Below are 16739 nucleotides of genomic sequence, written 5' to 3'. Positions count from 1 at the left end.
TTATTCAACTTTGATATCCTATTATTATTTTTTTGTTGCTTTCTTTTCATTGTTCGTTCTGTTGAGATCTATCATAAATAATGTCTTCATCTTTTAAAAATAGATATAAGTTCTACCTATTTTTTTTATCTAGCTTCTCGAAATCTTACCTATTAAATCACACTTAGTTTATTATTATAATTATATATTAATATTATTTTGTTAAACTTAAAAGCTACTTTGTACTGTTACTCAAAAATCCATTTTCACTTAAATAATTATGCACACATCACTATAATTCAGTCCACTTTCTTTCACCATGACATTAAGTTAGATAGAAAGTGAAAAACATATTTTCTTTTGAATTTTAAGAAATATCAATTAAAATAATAATTTGACTCTTTTTTTTTTCAATTTAAAATATTTCTTTTTCTCACTATATTAACTTTTTTCCATTTATTGAGTAAAATAGAAGTAAAATGAGATAATTAATTATTATATTTTAATTTTTTTATTACGTTTAATAACTTGCAGATGTTTGAATTAATAATATTCTTAAGAAGCAATAAATAAAATGATAATTTTAATATATGACCTTTTATTATTATAAGTCGTCTTATTTATTGAAAAATGAATATTACGTAATAATAATGGTAAAATAAATATAAAATAAAAAAAAATTTAAACTTAATAAGTAAAAATAAATATATATATTTTTATGATATTAACAAAACACACCACAAGAAATGAGTAATTTGACAAAGGCTGAAAGCACTTTCAACCTCCGCAAATCATTTATTATCTATTATTCTTAATAAGCACGATAAATAAAATGAATCGTAGATGTTTGAAAAAGGAAATGGGGACCAAAACAAAAAGGACCATAGAGAATGGTGATAATATTTTTGGGGAGGCAAATTCAATACATGATTTTAATGATACAATAATTAGTACACCTTACACTCCATGTCATGATTGACTTAACTTTTTATTTTTTTAATTTTGAAAGAAATTTTTTTAAATATTTTTTTCTATATTAACCCCTTTCATTGCATTTGCACCTCTACTCATCAATCTTTAAACTAATTAAAGTCCTAACTTTTTTCTATGTTCTTTGAGAAAGAATTAATTTCCCTAAATTCTTCATATTTTCTACTTGAAAAAACTTTCTTTTTTTATTTTATTTTCAAGATACCTAAAGAAATAATATTAGAGAAAAGAAAAAGATGTTGGAGAATCAAGATTTGAGATTGAGTTTGAGTCTTAGTTTTTCAGAGAACAAAACAACAAATCCATTGCAGCTAAATTCTTGGATTGGCTCATTTCCTTCTTCAGGTTTGGATCTATAAATGTCTTATAACAATTTATTATTATTCGAAAAGATTGTGATAGAATAAATAGTATTCATATATCCTTAATTTAAATATCTCAATTTAAGTCCCATATATTAAAGTTTTGAATATAGATATAAAAAAAGGATTTATGAAAAACAATCTCTTTATAGTATAAAGAACAACTCATACTCCTCAATCCTCATATTCCATTGTCAGATTATATTGAATATGTTTATTATTGTTAAATATTAAATATAAAAAAGTTTCTGGTTAGAGTCAATCGAAAATTGTCATTCTACCTGAATTTGGGTAAAAAAGTGTGCAATTTTTTCTCTATATTGAGTTAAGGATGTGCAAACTGAAAAAGAGGTCTAAATCTGAAACTTTATATATATACTCTTCGATTTAATTTATGTCTTATTTTTTTTTTTAAAGTACATAAGAATGTTATTTTTCTTTATTTAGTATCTTTTTAATTTCAATTTTCTACCTAATACATTTAAGATCACAAAATTTATCTTAAATTTAAGACCATGCAATTATTTTTTTATTAAAATTTTGTGTCAAATTAAAATTAGATAAATAAATTAAATCAGAAGAAATAATTTTCTTTCTCTAAAAACTTTCTAAAAATCCAAATTTCAATTATTATTTTTCAGATAGGAATTTGGAGAAATGCAGAACATATTTGAAGGGAATAGATGTGAACATAATACCAACAAATACAGAGGAAGAAGAAGTTGGAGTTTCTTCACCAAATAGTAGTATTTCAAGTTTAAGTGGAAATAAAAGAAATGAAAGGGAAATAATTAATTGTTGTGATGAATTGGAAATTGAAAGAGAATGTTCTAGAAGTATTAGTGATGAAGAAGATGGAGAAACTTCTAGAAAGAAATTAAGACTTACTAAAGATCAGTCTGTTGTTCTTGAAGAAAGTTTCAAAGAACACAATACTCTCAATCCAGTAAGTATTTTTTTTTTTTAATATGCACGTCTAGACATCTCAATTCATTTATACTGTATTATTTATCGCCTTTTTCAGCATAAATATTGGTTAATAATTTTTTATTTATTTAACAGAAGCAAAAACAAGCTTTGGCAAAGAGGCTAGGATTGAGGCCTAGACAAGTGGAGGTTTGGTTCCAAAACAGGAGGGCAAGGTGAGAATAATATTCCTTCCATTCAATTTGATTGTCTCATTTTGACTTGATACAAAATTATTATTTTTTTATCGCGATATTAAATTAAAACTATGTAAAATATACTAAAATATTTTTTTAATTTTATAACAACTGTCCAAATTGCAAAAAAGTTACATAAGTTAGTTGAGTGATTTATATATAGTTAATATATATGTTACTATTAATTTTAACAATGTATAGTTCAAATCGAAAATAATATTTGTCTTAGAATTTTTTTATTAATGGATCAATCAATTTATTTTTTTTAACAGGACAAAGTTGAAGCAAACTGAAGTAGATTGTGAGTTGTTGAAGAGATGTTGTGAGAATTTAACTGAAGAAAATAGGAGATTACAAAAGGAAGTTCAAGAGCTAAGGGCACTAAAACTATCACCTCAACTCTACATGCAAATGACCCCTCCAACCACCCTCACCATGTGCCCGTCCTGCGAGCGCGTCGTGGGCCCACCTCCTGTGTCTGCATCAGGGCCCGCGAGCATTGACATTCGGGCCAACCAAATGGTCCTGGCCCGACAACGGCCCGTGCCGTTTAATCTCTGGACCGCCTCCCCTGTCCCACATAGGCCCATCAATACCCTACACCCTAGGTCGTAATTTCGCCAACGACTGAAGGGCATTTTGGTCAAATGGGATCATTACACTAATTTTGGAAAATCCAAATGTATCAATTTCTTTTTCCTCTTTTTAGTACAGTAAGTTGCAAATGGTGGGAACTAGAGAAGAGGACTTTAGATGTAAAGTTTAGCAAGTGATATATCTAATTATTCAAAAAAAAAAAAGTTGCTAAGCTCAATGTCTTAGTTACCATCATTTTATTTCTTCTAAAAATTAAATTTATGCATGTATGTATTTTAATCCATGATATATACACTAATCCACACATCACAAATTACGCTGAATGTGAATCATATATACAGTAATCTACACACCACAAATTACGCTTTTATCGCAAGAATTCGAAGTTTGAAGCTAAGTAGTAGCATATATCATTGCAAGGGTTGTTGATAGATCAACATTCAAAATTAATCTTTTGCTGTTGTGTAATATAATAGTTGTTGGTCGCGACTATTATTGGAACAAGTAATTTCTTGTTCCAATTGTGTTGTGTGATCATCTTATTATATTTGTAAGGGAAAATGCACAAGTACCCCCTCAACCTATGTCCGAAATTTCAGAGACACACTTATACTATACTAAGGTCGTATTACCTCCTGAACTTATTTTATAAGTAATTTTCTACTCCTTTTAGGCATACATGACACTAGTTTAAAAGAAAAAGTCAACCAGTGTTGGGCCCACAAGATAGTGCCACGTAAGTCAAAAAGGGGTAGAAAATTATTAATAAAATAAGTTCAAGGGTAATAGGACCTAATATAGTATAAATATGTCTCTGAGATTTTGGGCATAGGTTGAGGGGGGTAATTGTGCATTATCTGACATTTTAGAGCATTCTCAAAATAAAGCTAATGTATTTGATTTCCTCTGTTTTGTTTTGGTTAAAGCCCCAATCCTTCGCACATTAGTATAATTTTCTGTCGAAGGAAATGGACCAAACAGATTCTTGTGTTATTTCAGTAAAACAAATATACAATGATTTTAAAAAAGTCATTGCTTCACTATTTTCTCAAGAATAAAGAATTTGTATTTTCCTTCAGTTTTATGTTTTGCTATGTTGATTTAAAGTATTTGTATTTTCCTTCAATCTTACTTATTCTATTTAACCTTCTTTTTTACTTATACTTTTTGCTCTGCTATAAGTAATGAAGAAATGAAAACTCAGTTTGTTCATCTTTGAGTGCATCCATCATAATTAAGCATTAATTCTAATCACAAATATTTTTTTATTTTTCTCAATGGATTTACTTTTTAATGCTGTAGGTGGCATTGTTGTTGAGGTTGGAAAGTTTGTATGTAAATGCATCTATCCTAAGATTGAAAATGTTGTCCGTTTCTCATCAAAAATTGAAAATCTAAGGGAGGAAATGGGGAATCTAACAAAGTTTAGAGATGAAATCAAAGAAAAGACGGAGAAGGATGAGCGAGAAGGCTATAAACCAAAGCCAGAGGTTGTCAAGTGGATCAAGGATGTTTGCGAGCTGCAGAATGAATGGGAAGATATGCAACAACGCGTTGCAGCGGCTAAGACGCTTGCATATAAATGTTTTCCAAAATGCAGCCTTCGTTTGGGAGTCACCACTCAAGCACACAACATACGACAACAACTTTTCAGTCTTAAACAAGTCGGAGAAAGCTTTGGATCAAATTTGGTGGTGGACAATAACCAGATGAAAAAAGTTGAGTTCATCGCGGGACCATCAATAAAAGGTCAGTCAGCAGCAACAAGGAATCTCAACAAAATCCTACGACTATTGGAAGATGATAAGGTAATGTTTGAATTAATCCAAAATCTTATATTACGAGTGCATACTTGCTAATTTCATTAATTCCTATCTAAATAGATTTTATAGTCAAAAGTAGTTTTGTTTTTCATATTATGTTCTAATAATTGAATAATTCTCTCAAATCGTCCTATATATAGAATTGTGTTTTACTTATGAAGCTAAGATTAACTCCAAATAGAACTACAATTCCGATCGTTTCCTAATAGAAATGAAAATCAAATAAGGAGAATAGTTTCAATTCTTTTCCTAATAGAATTAGACCATGGACCTTTGACTAGAACATGGCCACATGGGTGATGGGTGATAGTCCAACAAATTTCCCTTTAGCCAAGGGGCTAAATGCACTTCAAGTGGAGGAACTTTGCTCATTTCTATAGAACTCTTGTTTGTCTATGATTTGTAAGCATATCTAAAGGATTATGCTTCTTCCATTCTACTTTGGGAAACTGGGACACAAAGGAGATATAAACAAATATTAGATGGTCACTCAACTAAGAGCTCAATTCACGAAGAAGTTTATTCGTCTATCCATTTTTATTTGTTATGTTGTGCTTTTTGAAATTTAATTTAATTTTTTTTCAAAGTTAAGTTAGATTATATTAATTTGATTTTTAAACTAAAAAAATTAGATGTTCAAAAACTATATGAAAAGTACTATACATTGCAATTTTTTACATATCAATATGATGAAATAATATATCCTAAAATGTTGGTCAAAGTTTTTAAAGTTTGACTCTAAAAATGAAAAATATGACAATTAATAGTGGACCGATGGAGTACTCAAATTTCTCTATAACCTCAAAGTGATTCAATTACTACATCTGTCCACTTTCAATTGTCATGTTGCGCTTTTCTAAAGTCAATTTGACTAATTTTCCAAGTTAAATTAGATTGCATTAATTTGATGTTTTAAACAAAAAAAAAATAGATATTAAAAAATTATACGAAAAATACTTTAAATTTAAATTTTTCGCATCAATGTAATGAAAAAATGTGTCGTAAAATGTTAGTCAAAATTCTTATAATTTGACTCTAAAAAAAGGAAACCATGACAAGTAAAAGTTGACTGAGGAAGTATTTTTTCTCTCAATGTAATTGACTTTCTTTTATAATTTCAAAATAATCCAACTATGAATATTTTGTCTACAAAGTCACTCAATTATAAATATTTTTACTTAAAAAGCCACCCAACAAATTTAAATGATTTTTTAAATTAATTTTTCTTGAAATACAATATTTGTTTTAAACTATTTTCTTTAAGAAAAATAATAAGATGTTCATTTAATTATTCTAATAAATTTTGTTGAAACACAAATTTTGTTTTGAACTATTTTAAATAATAATAATAATAAGATACTCATTTTATTGAATTTCATTAAAATGCAACTTTTTTATAAAACTAATTGTTAAAAAGAATTGTTTCAACAAAATTTATTAAAATAAACATCATGTTATTTTTTGAAAATGTTGTGTTACTAGAAGTAAATTAAATTCTTAGGGAAAAAAATGAGTAGGTAATTTTATGGGTTCGTTAACTCCATATTTATTGTAATTTGGAAATGAGTTTAGAACATTAACTACTAACATTAACTCTGGGACAATTGAAGAGTACTACTAACAATATTGAGGTTTACATAAAGTTTTAGCCAGTATAATGCTAGTCTAGGGAGGTACTTCTACCTTTTTCTTTGAAGTTATAAAAGAAACTTGAGTGATTTTCTATGAGAAGAACTCTTAGTTGAGTGACTTTATGTGTGAGGAAATTTATAGTCTATAGAAAATAGCAGAAAAGAAGTATAATGAGAAAAACTTCCGCGCTAGCCAACGATCGTTATCTAAGATCGGAAGATTTAATTAACAAAGAGGAAGTTAGAAAGGAGAAGACCTATATTTTGAAAAGAAGAACTTGGTTATGGAAGAACACTCTTTGATTTGGGTTGTTTACAGATGACAATGATCACCCCTATTTATGTTTTATGTTGCGATGAAAAAATGAATACGAAAACCCAAAAATAAAGAACACCAAGTTTATCGTGGAGAAATTCTTCAAACCGAAGATAATAACCGTGGGATCGACAAGATCCGAACTGCTTCACTATAATAATAAGAGGGTTACAAATTTTCTCCTAATGACCACAACAAGTGCCAAAAGTGAAAAACAATAGCTACACCAACAAAAGATAAATATAAAGAAAATCACTCAAACCCAGCTATTGTTCAGGATCTAAATCCGATCTCCACCGTTCCAATCAAACGCTGAGGTGTTAGGAACATTCAGTCAAAATTTCAGCCCAATCCAACGGTTAACTAATCGAGTAACACAATCTGAAGGTTGCTAGTGAGAGAAAAAAAACTACAGCAAAAAGAATTCTTTTCTTCTCTACCATCTCTTGTTGTAAGCTCTCTAAAAAAAGTTCTCTTATGTCCTAATGTATTTTAAAGACAATACTAATGAACAACTGAATAATTCTCTCAAAACGTCCTATTTGTAGAGTTGTGCTTTTACTTATACAGCTAAAATCAACTCCAAATAGAACTACAATTCAAACATTTTCCCAATATAAATGGTAAGGAGAATAGTTCCAATTCTTTCCAAATAGGATTAGACCATGAACCTTTGATTAGAACATGAGTCATAGTCCAACAAATTTCCCTTTCAACCAAGAGGCTAAATGAACTTCAAGTGGAGGAACTCTTACCAGGATTACGCCTGTCATATTTCTATAAAACTCATGCTTATCTACAATCACCATTTTTGTAAGCATGTCTGAAAGATTGTTATGATATTTTAAGTTTTCAGTTGAAGATAGTATGAGCATTGCTATACTAAATTATTTTTTGGGTACTATATTGTATGAATGTTTTAGGTTTGCATCATCGGAGTGTGGGGTGCGGGAGGAATTGGGAAAACAACTCTGGTGAAGAATCTGAACAATGAGCTACTAAAGATTGACGTCTCAATTAGGCCTAAATTGTCTTTTGGTGTTGTGGTATGGGTTACTGTGCCCAAACCGCCAATAGCCATAAGAAAAGTTCAAGCACAAATTGCTGACAGATTAAACTTAAAGGTAGATGCTGAGGGATCTGAAGTAAGCATTGCCAGCAAAATCTCTGAAAGGCTGAAGCAGGAAAAGAGTTTCCTTGTGATACTGGATGATGTTTGGGAAGCTATAAATCTGGATGATGTAGGTGTGCCCCAACTCAAAGGAAGCAAGGTTATTATAACTTCTCGTTTTTTGGGTGTTTGTAAGAGAATGAAATCAGACACAGAAATGAATATTTCCACATTGGATGTGAATGAATCTTGGGCTCTGTTTATGGAAAATGCGGGAGATGTTGCCAATCGGGTGGATATTGAGCCATTGGCAATGGAAATCGCAAGAGAGTGTGACGGTTTACCATTAGCAATCACTGTTATTGCAACATCTATGAGAGGGAAGAATATGGTCGAGCAATGGAAAGATGCTTTGGAATCACTCAGAAAGTCAGAACCTAATGACAAAGACACAGGAGAAAAGGTTTACCAGGTGATCAAATGGAGTTTTGATTCTTTAGAGCAAAGAAGCAGTAGGGACATTCAAAGTTGTTTCTTGTATTTAATAGGAGTAACTATAATTAGCACAAATTATGTGACTCATGTGTAATTATTTATTCATGTTTTCTCTATATATATCGGATGTACAATCTTTAATCAATAAGACTCATTATTATATCATGGTATCAGAGCTAAGGTTAAACTCTTCCAAAACCTAAAAAAAAAAAAAAACCCTAACCTTCTTCTTCCTTGCTGCTGCTGCCGCCGATCAACAGCAACAAAAAAAAATTTTCGGCTGCCTCTCTTCATCAACAATGGCAGCCGATCCCCTTGCCACCCTTCCCTCAGGTGTGAAATTGTTCCTTCGCAATCTTCACAATCTCATCCCAGAAAAATTAATCGATCATAATTATCCAGCCTGGTCGAATAGCGTCAAGATGGCGCTCTCCGCACATCTTCTTCTTGGTTGGGTCGACGGCACCGGCATAGTACCGCCAGTCAATGTAACCGTCACGGACAAAGATGGTAAAACCTCGACAGCACCAAATCCCGACCATATGTCGTGGTCCCTTATCGATACTCAAATTCATGCATGTCTTCTCGCTGTGATTAGCCCGCAAATTCAGAAGTACGCTCGTGGTTTTGCTACTTCTGGGGCTCTTTGGAATGCTCTTGCTACCCGTTTTAATTCTCTATCTACAGCCCATGTTTTTCAGTTGCGTGATCGTCTTCACACCCTTCGCAAGGGCACTCGCACCATGGTCCAATATTTGGATGAAGCAGCCTCGATTATCTCTGATCTTGATGCCCTTAATGAAGTTGTTCCTGAACGAGATGTCATCAATGCTGTTGTTCGGGGCCTGCCTGCTGAATTTTCCTCTTTAAAACAGCATATCCGATATCACGATGGCCCTCTCACACTAAATCAAATTTCGGGCTGGTTGAATGCAGAAGAATTAAACCTTGCCATGGAATCCAAATTGGCCCTCGCCGACTCGACAGCTCAGCCAATCCACACTGCCCTTTACGCGGCTGGACAGCGTGGTGGCGGCCGTCCAGGCAGACGCGGCGCACAGCGTGGCGGCGGCAGAGGACGCCAGCAGCCCTTCGTCCACAGCGGCAGTTCTGGCCGCAGCAGACCAGACCTGGAAAATCGACGCGGTGGAGGCAGCACTCCATCCTCCAATCGTGACCTCCCCGTGTGCCAAATCTGTGAAAAGCGAGGCCATGTGGCTCGCGTATGTTGGTACCGCTATGATGAGCAATCTGCTCCTGCAGCAAATGGCGGCACTCGTGCGATGCATGCATCTACAAGCAACTCTTCAAGTGATTGGTATTTGGATACTGGTGCAAATTCTCACGTGACGCCTGATTACTCTCAACTCCATAATCCCACTTCATATTCCGGCGCCGACACAATCACTGTAGGTAATGGACAATCTTTACCCATCTCCAATACAGGTTCTGGCTTTGTATACACTCCCACAGGTACTTTCTCATTATCCACGTTACATCACGTCCCATCCCTCACATCTAATCTTCTGTCTGTCTATCTGTTTACCAAAGAAAATAATTGCACTCTTCTTTTCAATGCCCATAATTTTCAGATCATGGACAATTTAACCAAACAGATCCGGTACAAGGGCCGTTGTGAGCAAGGTCTATACACTCTTCCTTCCAAGCTATCTGCGTCAATCTCATCTTCATCAGTTGCTAATCAAGCCATTCGTTCTTCAACCTGGCACCGCCGACTTGGTCATCCATGTGCCGCAGTCACTAAGTCCATTTTGTCTGTCTTAGGTTTTTCTTTTTCCACTAAGGACCATTGTGAGTCATGTTCTGTAGCCAAATCGAGTCGTTTACCGTTTATCTTATCTAATACTAAGGCCACAGCGCCATTTGAATTAATACACTCTGATGTTTGGGGTCCAACCTCCATCTCCTCCTTTAATGGTTTTCGTTACTATATATGTTTTGTTGATGATTATAGTAAATTTACATGGCTTTATCCCTTAAAACGCAAATCTGAAGCATATTCGGTTTTTGTAAATTTTGAACGCATGGTCAAAACCCAATTCAACTCCAACATCAAAATCTTTCGCAGTGACAATGGAAAAGAATTTTTAAACAATGCCTTTGGCTCTTTTCTCCAATCTCTTGGCATTGTTCATCACACATCTTGCCCCTATACTCCTGAACAAAATGGTGTTGCCGAACGCAAACACCGTCACCTCATTGAAACCGTCGTCACTCTTCTTCATGAGTCTCATCTCCCTGCACCTTTCTGGGTTGAGGCGTTGGCCACTGCCAACTATCTCATCAACCGCATGCCCACATCCTCCCTCTCTAACACCTCTCCCTATGAATGTCTATACACACACCGTCCAGATTACACTCATCTTCGACCATTTGGTTGTCTTGCCTATCCCTGGCTACGCCCTCACACTCAACACAAACTTCAACCCCGGTCTACACCATGCATCTTTCTAGGCTACCATCCCACCATAAAAGGATACAAATGTTTTGAACCCATCTCTCAAAAAACATATGTCTCTCGTCATGTTCGTTTTATCGAGGAGGATTTTCCCTATCCCCGGTTAAGCTCCGTCAATGCCACGTCCAACCCACTTGGTCTTATTCCAATCTTTCCACCGAGCTCACATGGCCTTGTACCGGCATCCATTACCCCATCCATCATACACACACCACCCAATCCCAACCCTCTCATCCCATCTGGATCACCCACCACCCCCAATCCACCCATCCCACCAACTTTCAACCCTCCTCACCAACAATCTCCACCAGCCGAAACAACACCTCCTCCTCACCAACAATCTCCACCAGCCGAAACAACACCTCCTCCACCCCTAACCCCTTTACATCACATGCAAACCCGTTCCAAATCCGGCATTTTCAAGCCCAAAGTCTACACCACCACTTCACTTGCTCCCTCTGAACCTACTACCTACAAACAAGCATCTACCAACCCCCTTTGGTGTCAGGCTATGGATGATGAATACAGGTCTCTTATTAATCAGCATACTTGGGAATTGGTGCCAGCACCCAGACATCGAAAACCAATTGGTTGCAAGTGGGTGTACCGCATCAAACGTAATGCCGATGGATCCATCTCTCGTTACAAAGCTCGACTAGTTGCGAAGGGTTATCATCAAGAGTATGGCATTGACTATAAAGAAACTTTCAGCCCAGTCGTCAAGCAGCAGACTATCCGTCTAGTCTTGTCTCTCGCTCTTCATAATGACTGGCCCTTACACCAGCTCGATGTGAGCAATGCTTTTCTCCATGGCACTCTCGACGAGGACATTTATATGGATCAGCCGCCTGGCTATGTTGATTCTCGCCATCCACATCTTGTCTGCAAGCTCAAAAAGTCCCTCTATGGCCTCAAGCAGGCCCCCCGTGCTTGGTATAATCGCTTCTCTTCTTTTCTGCAGGATATTGGCTTCCGAACGTGCACTCATGACACAAGTTTATTCACTCTCCGGCATCCTCATGGCCTAGTCATAATTCTTCTCTACGTTGATGATATTGTGATTACCGGCAGCTCATCTGCTCTTATCTCCACCATCACTAAATCCATGCATCAAAATTTTCAGCTGAAAGATCTTGGCCCTCTACATTACTTTCTTGGCATTGAAGTACTTCGTACCTCCTCCAGTCTCCTACTTCATCAGTCAAAATACACTGAGGAGCTTCTCACTCGGGCAGGAATGGCTGAATCTAAAACTGCACCCACTCCAATGGCTGTCCGTCCACCATCCACCTCCGACAGTCGTCTATTCGACAATCCGACCCTCTATCGAAGCATAGTGGGTGGTCTCCACTATCTAGCTGTTACTCGTCCAGACATTCAATATGCTGTCAACCGTGTCTCTCAATCCATGCACGCTCCAACTGAACAAAATTTTCAGGCATTAAAACGGATTCTTCGTTACCTAAAGGGCAGCTTACGTCGTGGACTTCTTTTTACTAAAGGGAATCTAGAGCTCTCCGTCTACTCCGACTCTGATTGGGCGAACGACAAGGATGATCGTCGCTCCACCACCGGGTACCTACTGTTTCTTGGACCAAATTTAATCTCTTGGTGCACCAAAAAGCAAACACGGGTATCTCGCTCTTCCACTGAAGCCGAATACCGAGCTATGGCGGCTGGAGTTGCTGAAGCCATGTGGCTTCATCACATTACGGATGCACTTGGTCTTCCTCCCTTTCGGCCAAAGATTTATTGTGACAACGAGTCCACCATTTGTGTTACAAAGAATCCAGTCCTTCATGATCGTATGAAGCATGTTGGGTCTGACTGCCACTTTGTTCGTGAACAGGTCATGGCTGGTACTATGAGCACACATCATGTTCCTTCTTCCGAACAACTTGCAGACTTACTTACCAAACCTCTTCCACCGGCTGCGTTTCATTACCTCGCTACCAAGCTTCCCCTCGTATCCGTGGATCAGCTTGAGGGGGGATAATAGGAGTAACTATAATTAGCACAAATTATGTGACTCATGTGTAATTATTTATTCATGTTTTCTCTATATATATCGGATGTACAATCTTTAATCAATAAGACTCATTATTATATCAGTATTGCTCCTTATATCCAGCGGCTATTCCAACTGATGATCTCATACGTTGCTGGTGGGCAGAGGGGTTCCTTGGTGAACATGACACATATGAAAATGCCTACAACAGGGGAATCGCAACTATTGAGGAACTGAAAGATGTCTGCTTACTAGAAAAAGAAACCCATGATTGTGTGAAGCTGCATGATGTGGTTCGTGATGTTGCAAAATGGATCGATGATTCCTCGGGGTTAACTGATATTTCACGTGTTCAACTAGTGTCAGCTTCTGTCAAGAGATTATCTTTCATAAATCAAGATCTACCTGATAACTTGACAAAATGCCCAAAGGCAACATCTTTACTATTGCAACACGATTATTACCTTCACAAAATTTTTTTTTGGCATTTCCAGCTCTAAGAGTTCTGAATCTGAGTGGATCTCATATTAGAGAACTACCTTGTTCCATCAACGAGTTACATCAACTACGTGCTCTAATACTACAAAGGTGCCGCATATTCGAAGAGTTACCATCTATTGGTAATCTTTGCAATTTGCAGTTGCTCGATTGTGATGGTACAGAGTTATATTGTCTGCCCAAAGGAATGGACAAGTTGAAAAATCTGAGGCTATTAAATTTACGTGGGTTGAAGGAGAGCATCGACCTGGGGGTTTTCCACGAGTTGAAAAGTCTTGAAATGTTACATCTAGGTGTTGTCGGAGCAGCTTGTTTTGATGAGATATCACATCTACCCAATCTGAAATCACTTTCGATTTACTTGGATACATCATCAATTTCAAATATGAAAAGTGACCAGACCTGGATGAGAAGATTGAAAAGATTTCACATTACAGTTGGGAATACTACAACTCCTGAGGAGGTATCATTCAACAATAATTCACAAGGGTGATATGCCTCTTAGGTTTTGACATTTTCAATAACAAAGTCTGGGTCTCAAGCATGTTGCAGTTTGCTTCAGATTTGTACTTGGAAGAATGCATGGGCCTGGCGGAGTTCATTCGGAACCACAGTTTTGATGGATTAAAATCACTATACATAATGAACTGTTCTTGTGATTTTGGAGCATTTACAGAAGAGTTTGATGATGATCCTTTGCCAAACCTGGAGCATCTCTTTATCTCTTCTGTAAATGATATAATGAGTGTTTCTAATTTTGGTCAACTTCTGGGTCTTAGATTTTCTAAATTACGCAAACTGGATCCACACTATTGTCATAGTTTAACATGTGTTTTTTATGTTGGTAAAGGTTTTTCTGTACCCAGGCACTTGGGAGAAATCTCAATTTTCTATTGTGGTAACCTGACAGAGTTAGTGGAACAATTGCGCTCAAGCTCAGAAATTCCAAGAGTCAGAAAGTTATGTTTAGAAAATTTAGAATCATTAAGAAGGTTTGGGGAGGCAGAGAGTATGTGGGAACATCTTGAGGAACTTGACGTGAGCAGATGCAATAAAATAATGAAGTTGCCTCTCTCTATTCAAACCTCCAAAAACATCAAAACAATAAAAGGACAACCAACATGGTGGAGCCGACTGGAGTGGGATGACCAAAAATACAAGTCAAGTTTAAAGCATTGTTTTACCAGCATACCATGGTTTTTAGAGATGATGATTGGTTTTAAATGAAATGAAGGGTTGTGACTCTACTGAAGGCTTGTCACTTTGCTGGAGAATTGTGACCTTTATAAGAGGTTGTGTCCTTTCTAAAGGGTTGTAACCGTTTGAAAAGGTTGTGCCTTTTCCAAAGTGTTGTGACCTTTCTGGAAGGTTGTCTTATTTCCTAAGAGTTGTGACTTTTACCCTTTGTTGGCTATAAATAGAGAGATTGTCTCTCTATTTTTATGTATTGAATTCTTCCCTTCTTTTGCATACATTTTTTAACAAAACAAAATTGATCGACCGTGTCTGTATGTGTGATTCGTTGAAATTATTGAAATTTGAGGTACCACGACTTCTTTAATGGTTAATCCGTTTTATCTTGGGAGGAATTAATCTGTAACATCGAATACTTGAGGGGATTAAATTTCTTTAGGACACAGTGAATTCTGTGGACTCGAATACTTCTTTGTGTTTTTCTTTTCATCTTTTATTTCTTCTTATTTGCTTATTTGAATACAGGAGTTAACAGAAATTCCATGTGTGAGTTTATTTTATTATTACGAGTGAACATAATATTTCAGATTTAACCTCTAGGGTTGGGGTACAGTGTACTTTTTTATTATTTGATTGTCGTCAACAATATAAATGTCATTACATTCATATTCACAATTTGTCATCTGGGTTGCGGTTTGAGGCAACTAATTATGGGATTATAGATCCTTTCATGTATTAGTTTTGTCATGAGTTAAATGAATCTAAGGATAATTGGTTATAAAGGGGTATCACGTAAATGAGATAACAAACATTTATGTCGGTGTAGACAGTGAAGTTTTATTGATAAATCCATATTTAATTTGAGTTAAATTTTAAATAACCATATGTTGACCAAGTCAAATTACTAGTTGATAAAGTCAGATTAATATCTAAATCAAAATTGTATGACTTAAATCAAGTCCAAATCACTTGGGCCAGTCCATTAAGTTGACAAGATGAGCCCAACTCATGTTCTTCAGGCCCAGGGATAAAAATTGCTCACACCAAAATACCCCTAAAGCCCTAACTCAAGCTTATATAAAGAGGTCATCTTCTGACCAAAAGACACACAAATATATACATACAAAAATACATAGTTGCTTTTCAGTGGTGATCTGCAAGTCTTCCGCATACAAAGAAGTATTTGCTCCAAGTGTTGAACCACAAGTATTCCATCAAATCAATATCATTCGTGACGAGAAAAATCAGAGGATTACATCTTTTATTAAAGATTGTAACCTTCTCATAAATTCAAATTCAAATATTATTGTTTGCTTGCTATTTTTCCTTTTCTGTTTGTAATTTTTCAGGGATGAAACTTTAGACGCATACAAATTGAAGTTTCCTTTAATGAGACACTACCTGTCTTTGAATATGTCAAAAATATGATTAAATTGATGCTTCAGTGACATCACAGACAAGTTGGCTCTATCTTTCGATCGCTGGATTCTTTTTTGAAAAAAAAATTGATTTTAAACATAATTATGACATTATCTAAATTTATTGTTACCTAACAAACCAAACTATACCCATGAAATGTAATTACGTAAACTATACCCATTTAATGTTATTTCATAAAATAAGTTTGACATATATGAAATTTTCCCTTATAAATACATACAATGATTACGAAAAGAAAAACACATCAAAAATCACCTCAAACTGACTTTTCTAGCTCCGAAAATATCAAAAATATGAAATGGGTTTAAATAGATATTTAACTCATCATTTTCCTCATTAAAACCCATTTGTCGTCGCTAAGAGTCTATTTTGTCACCACTTAAAGTATACACAAGCAACCTTGAAAATATCCTTTTGACCCTTGAAACTCATTCGGACTCCTATAAATATGAACCAATAGTGGAACCAATGGAATTGTCGAATTTCAAAAAAAAACATATGGTTATAACCAAAATACCCCTGGCAACCCATCTAGACAAAAAATTTAACTTTTTACCTAAATATCCAAATCACAATTTAAGATCTTGGGACTCCAACCGATCATCTTAATAGAGCAAACTCGACATTCTGGAGTGATTAAAATTGATGGAATT

At 35.3% G+C, this 16739-nt stretch overlaps 1 protein-coding gene and 1 pseudogene across 1 annotated transcript; both read left to right on the top strand.

Annotated features, from left to right (window-relative positions):
• The first annotated feature begins 906 nt into the window (after positions 1–906).
• Positions 907–3325, top strand: LOC107027192 (homeobox-leucine zipper protein HAT4-like). Its single transcript, XM_015228372.2, has 4 exons — positions 907–1314; positions 1973–2277; positions 2394–2473; positions 2767–3325. The coding sequence occupies exons 1-4, from the start codon at positions 1206–1208 to the stop codon at positions 3107–3109; spliced, it is 837 nt and encodes a 278-aa protein (XP_015083858.1). The 5' UTR covers positions 907–1205; the 3' UTR covers positions 3110–3325.
• A 566-nt stretch (positions 3326–3891) lies between these two features.
• LOC107027058 lies at positions 3892–14908 on the top strand (annotated as a pseudogene).
• Positions 14909–16739: the final 1831 nt, after the last annotated feature.

Source organism: Solanum pennellii, chromosome 8 (genome assembly GCF_001406875.1).
Source record: "Solanum pennellii chromosome 8, SPENNV200".
In the NCBI taxonomy this organism is placed as follows: Eukaryota; Viridiplantae; Streptophyta; class Magnoliopsida; order Solanales; family Solanaceae; genus Solanum; species Solanum pennellii.
This window is presented reverse-complemented; position numbering and strand designations above follow the sequence as displayed.

What these genes read in the sequence shown, in the direction of transcription:
- LOC107027192 (XM_015228372.2), top strand. Translation starts at nt 1,206, where the DNA reads ATGTTGGAGAATCAAGATTTGAGATTGAGTTTGAGTCTTAGTTTTTCA. An exon ending in TGGCTCATTTCCTTCTTCAG is followed by an intron (nt 1,315 to 1,972) that starts GTTTGGATCTAT and finishes ATTATTTTTCAG; the next exon opens with ATAGGAATTTGGAGAAATGC. An exon ending in AACACAATACTCTCAATCCA is followed by an intron (nt 2,278 to 2,393) that starts GTAAGTATTTTT and finishes TTTATTTAACAG; the next exon opens with AAGCAAAAACAAGCTTTGGC.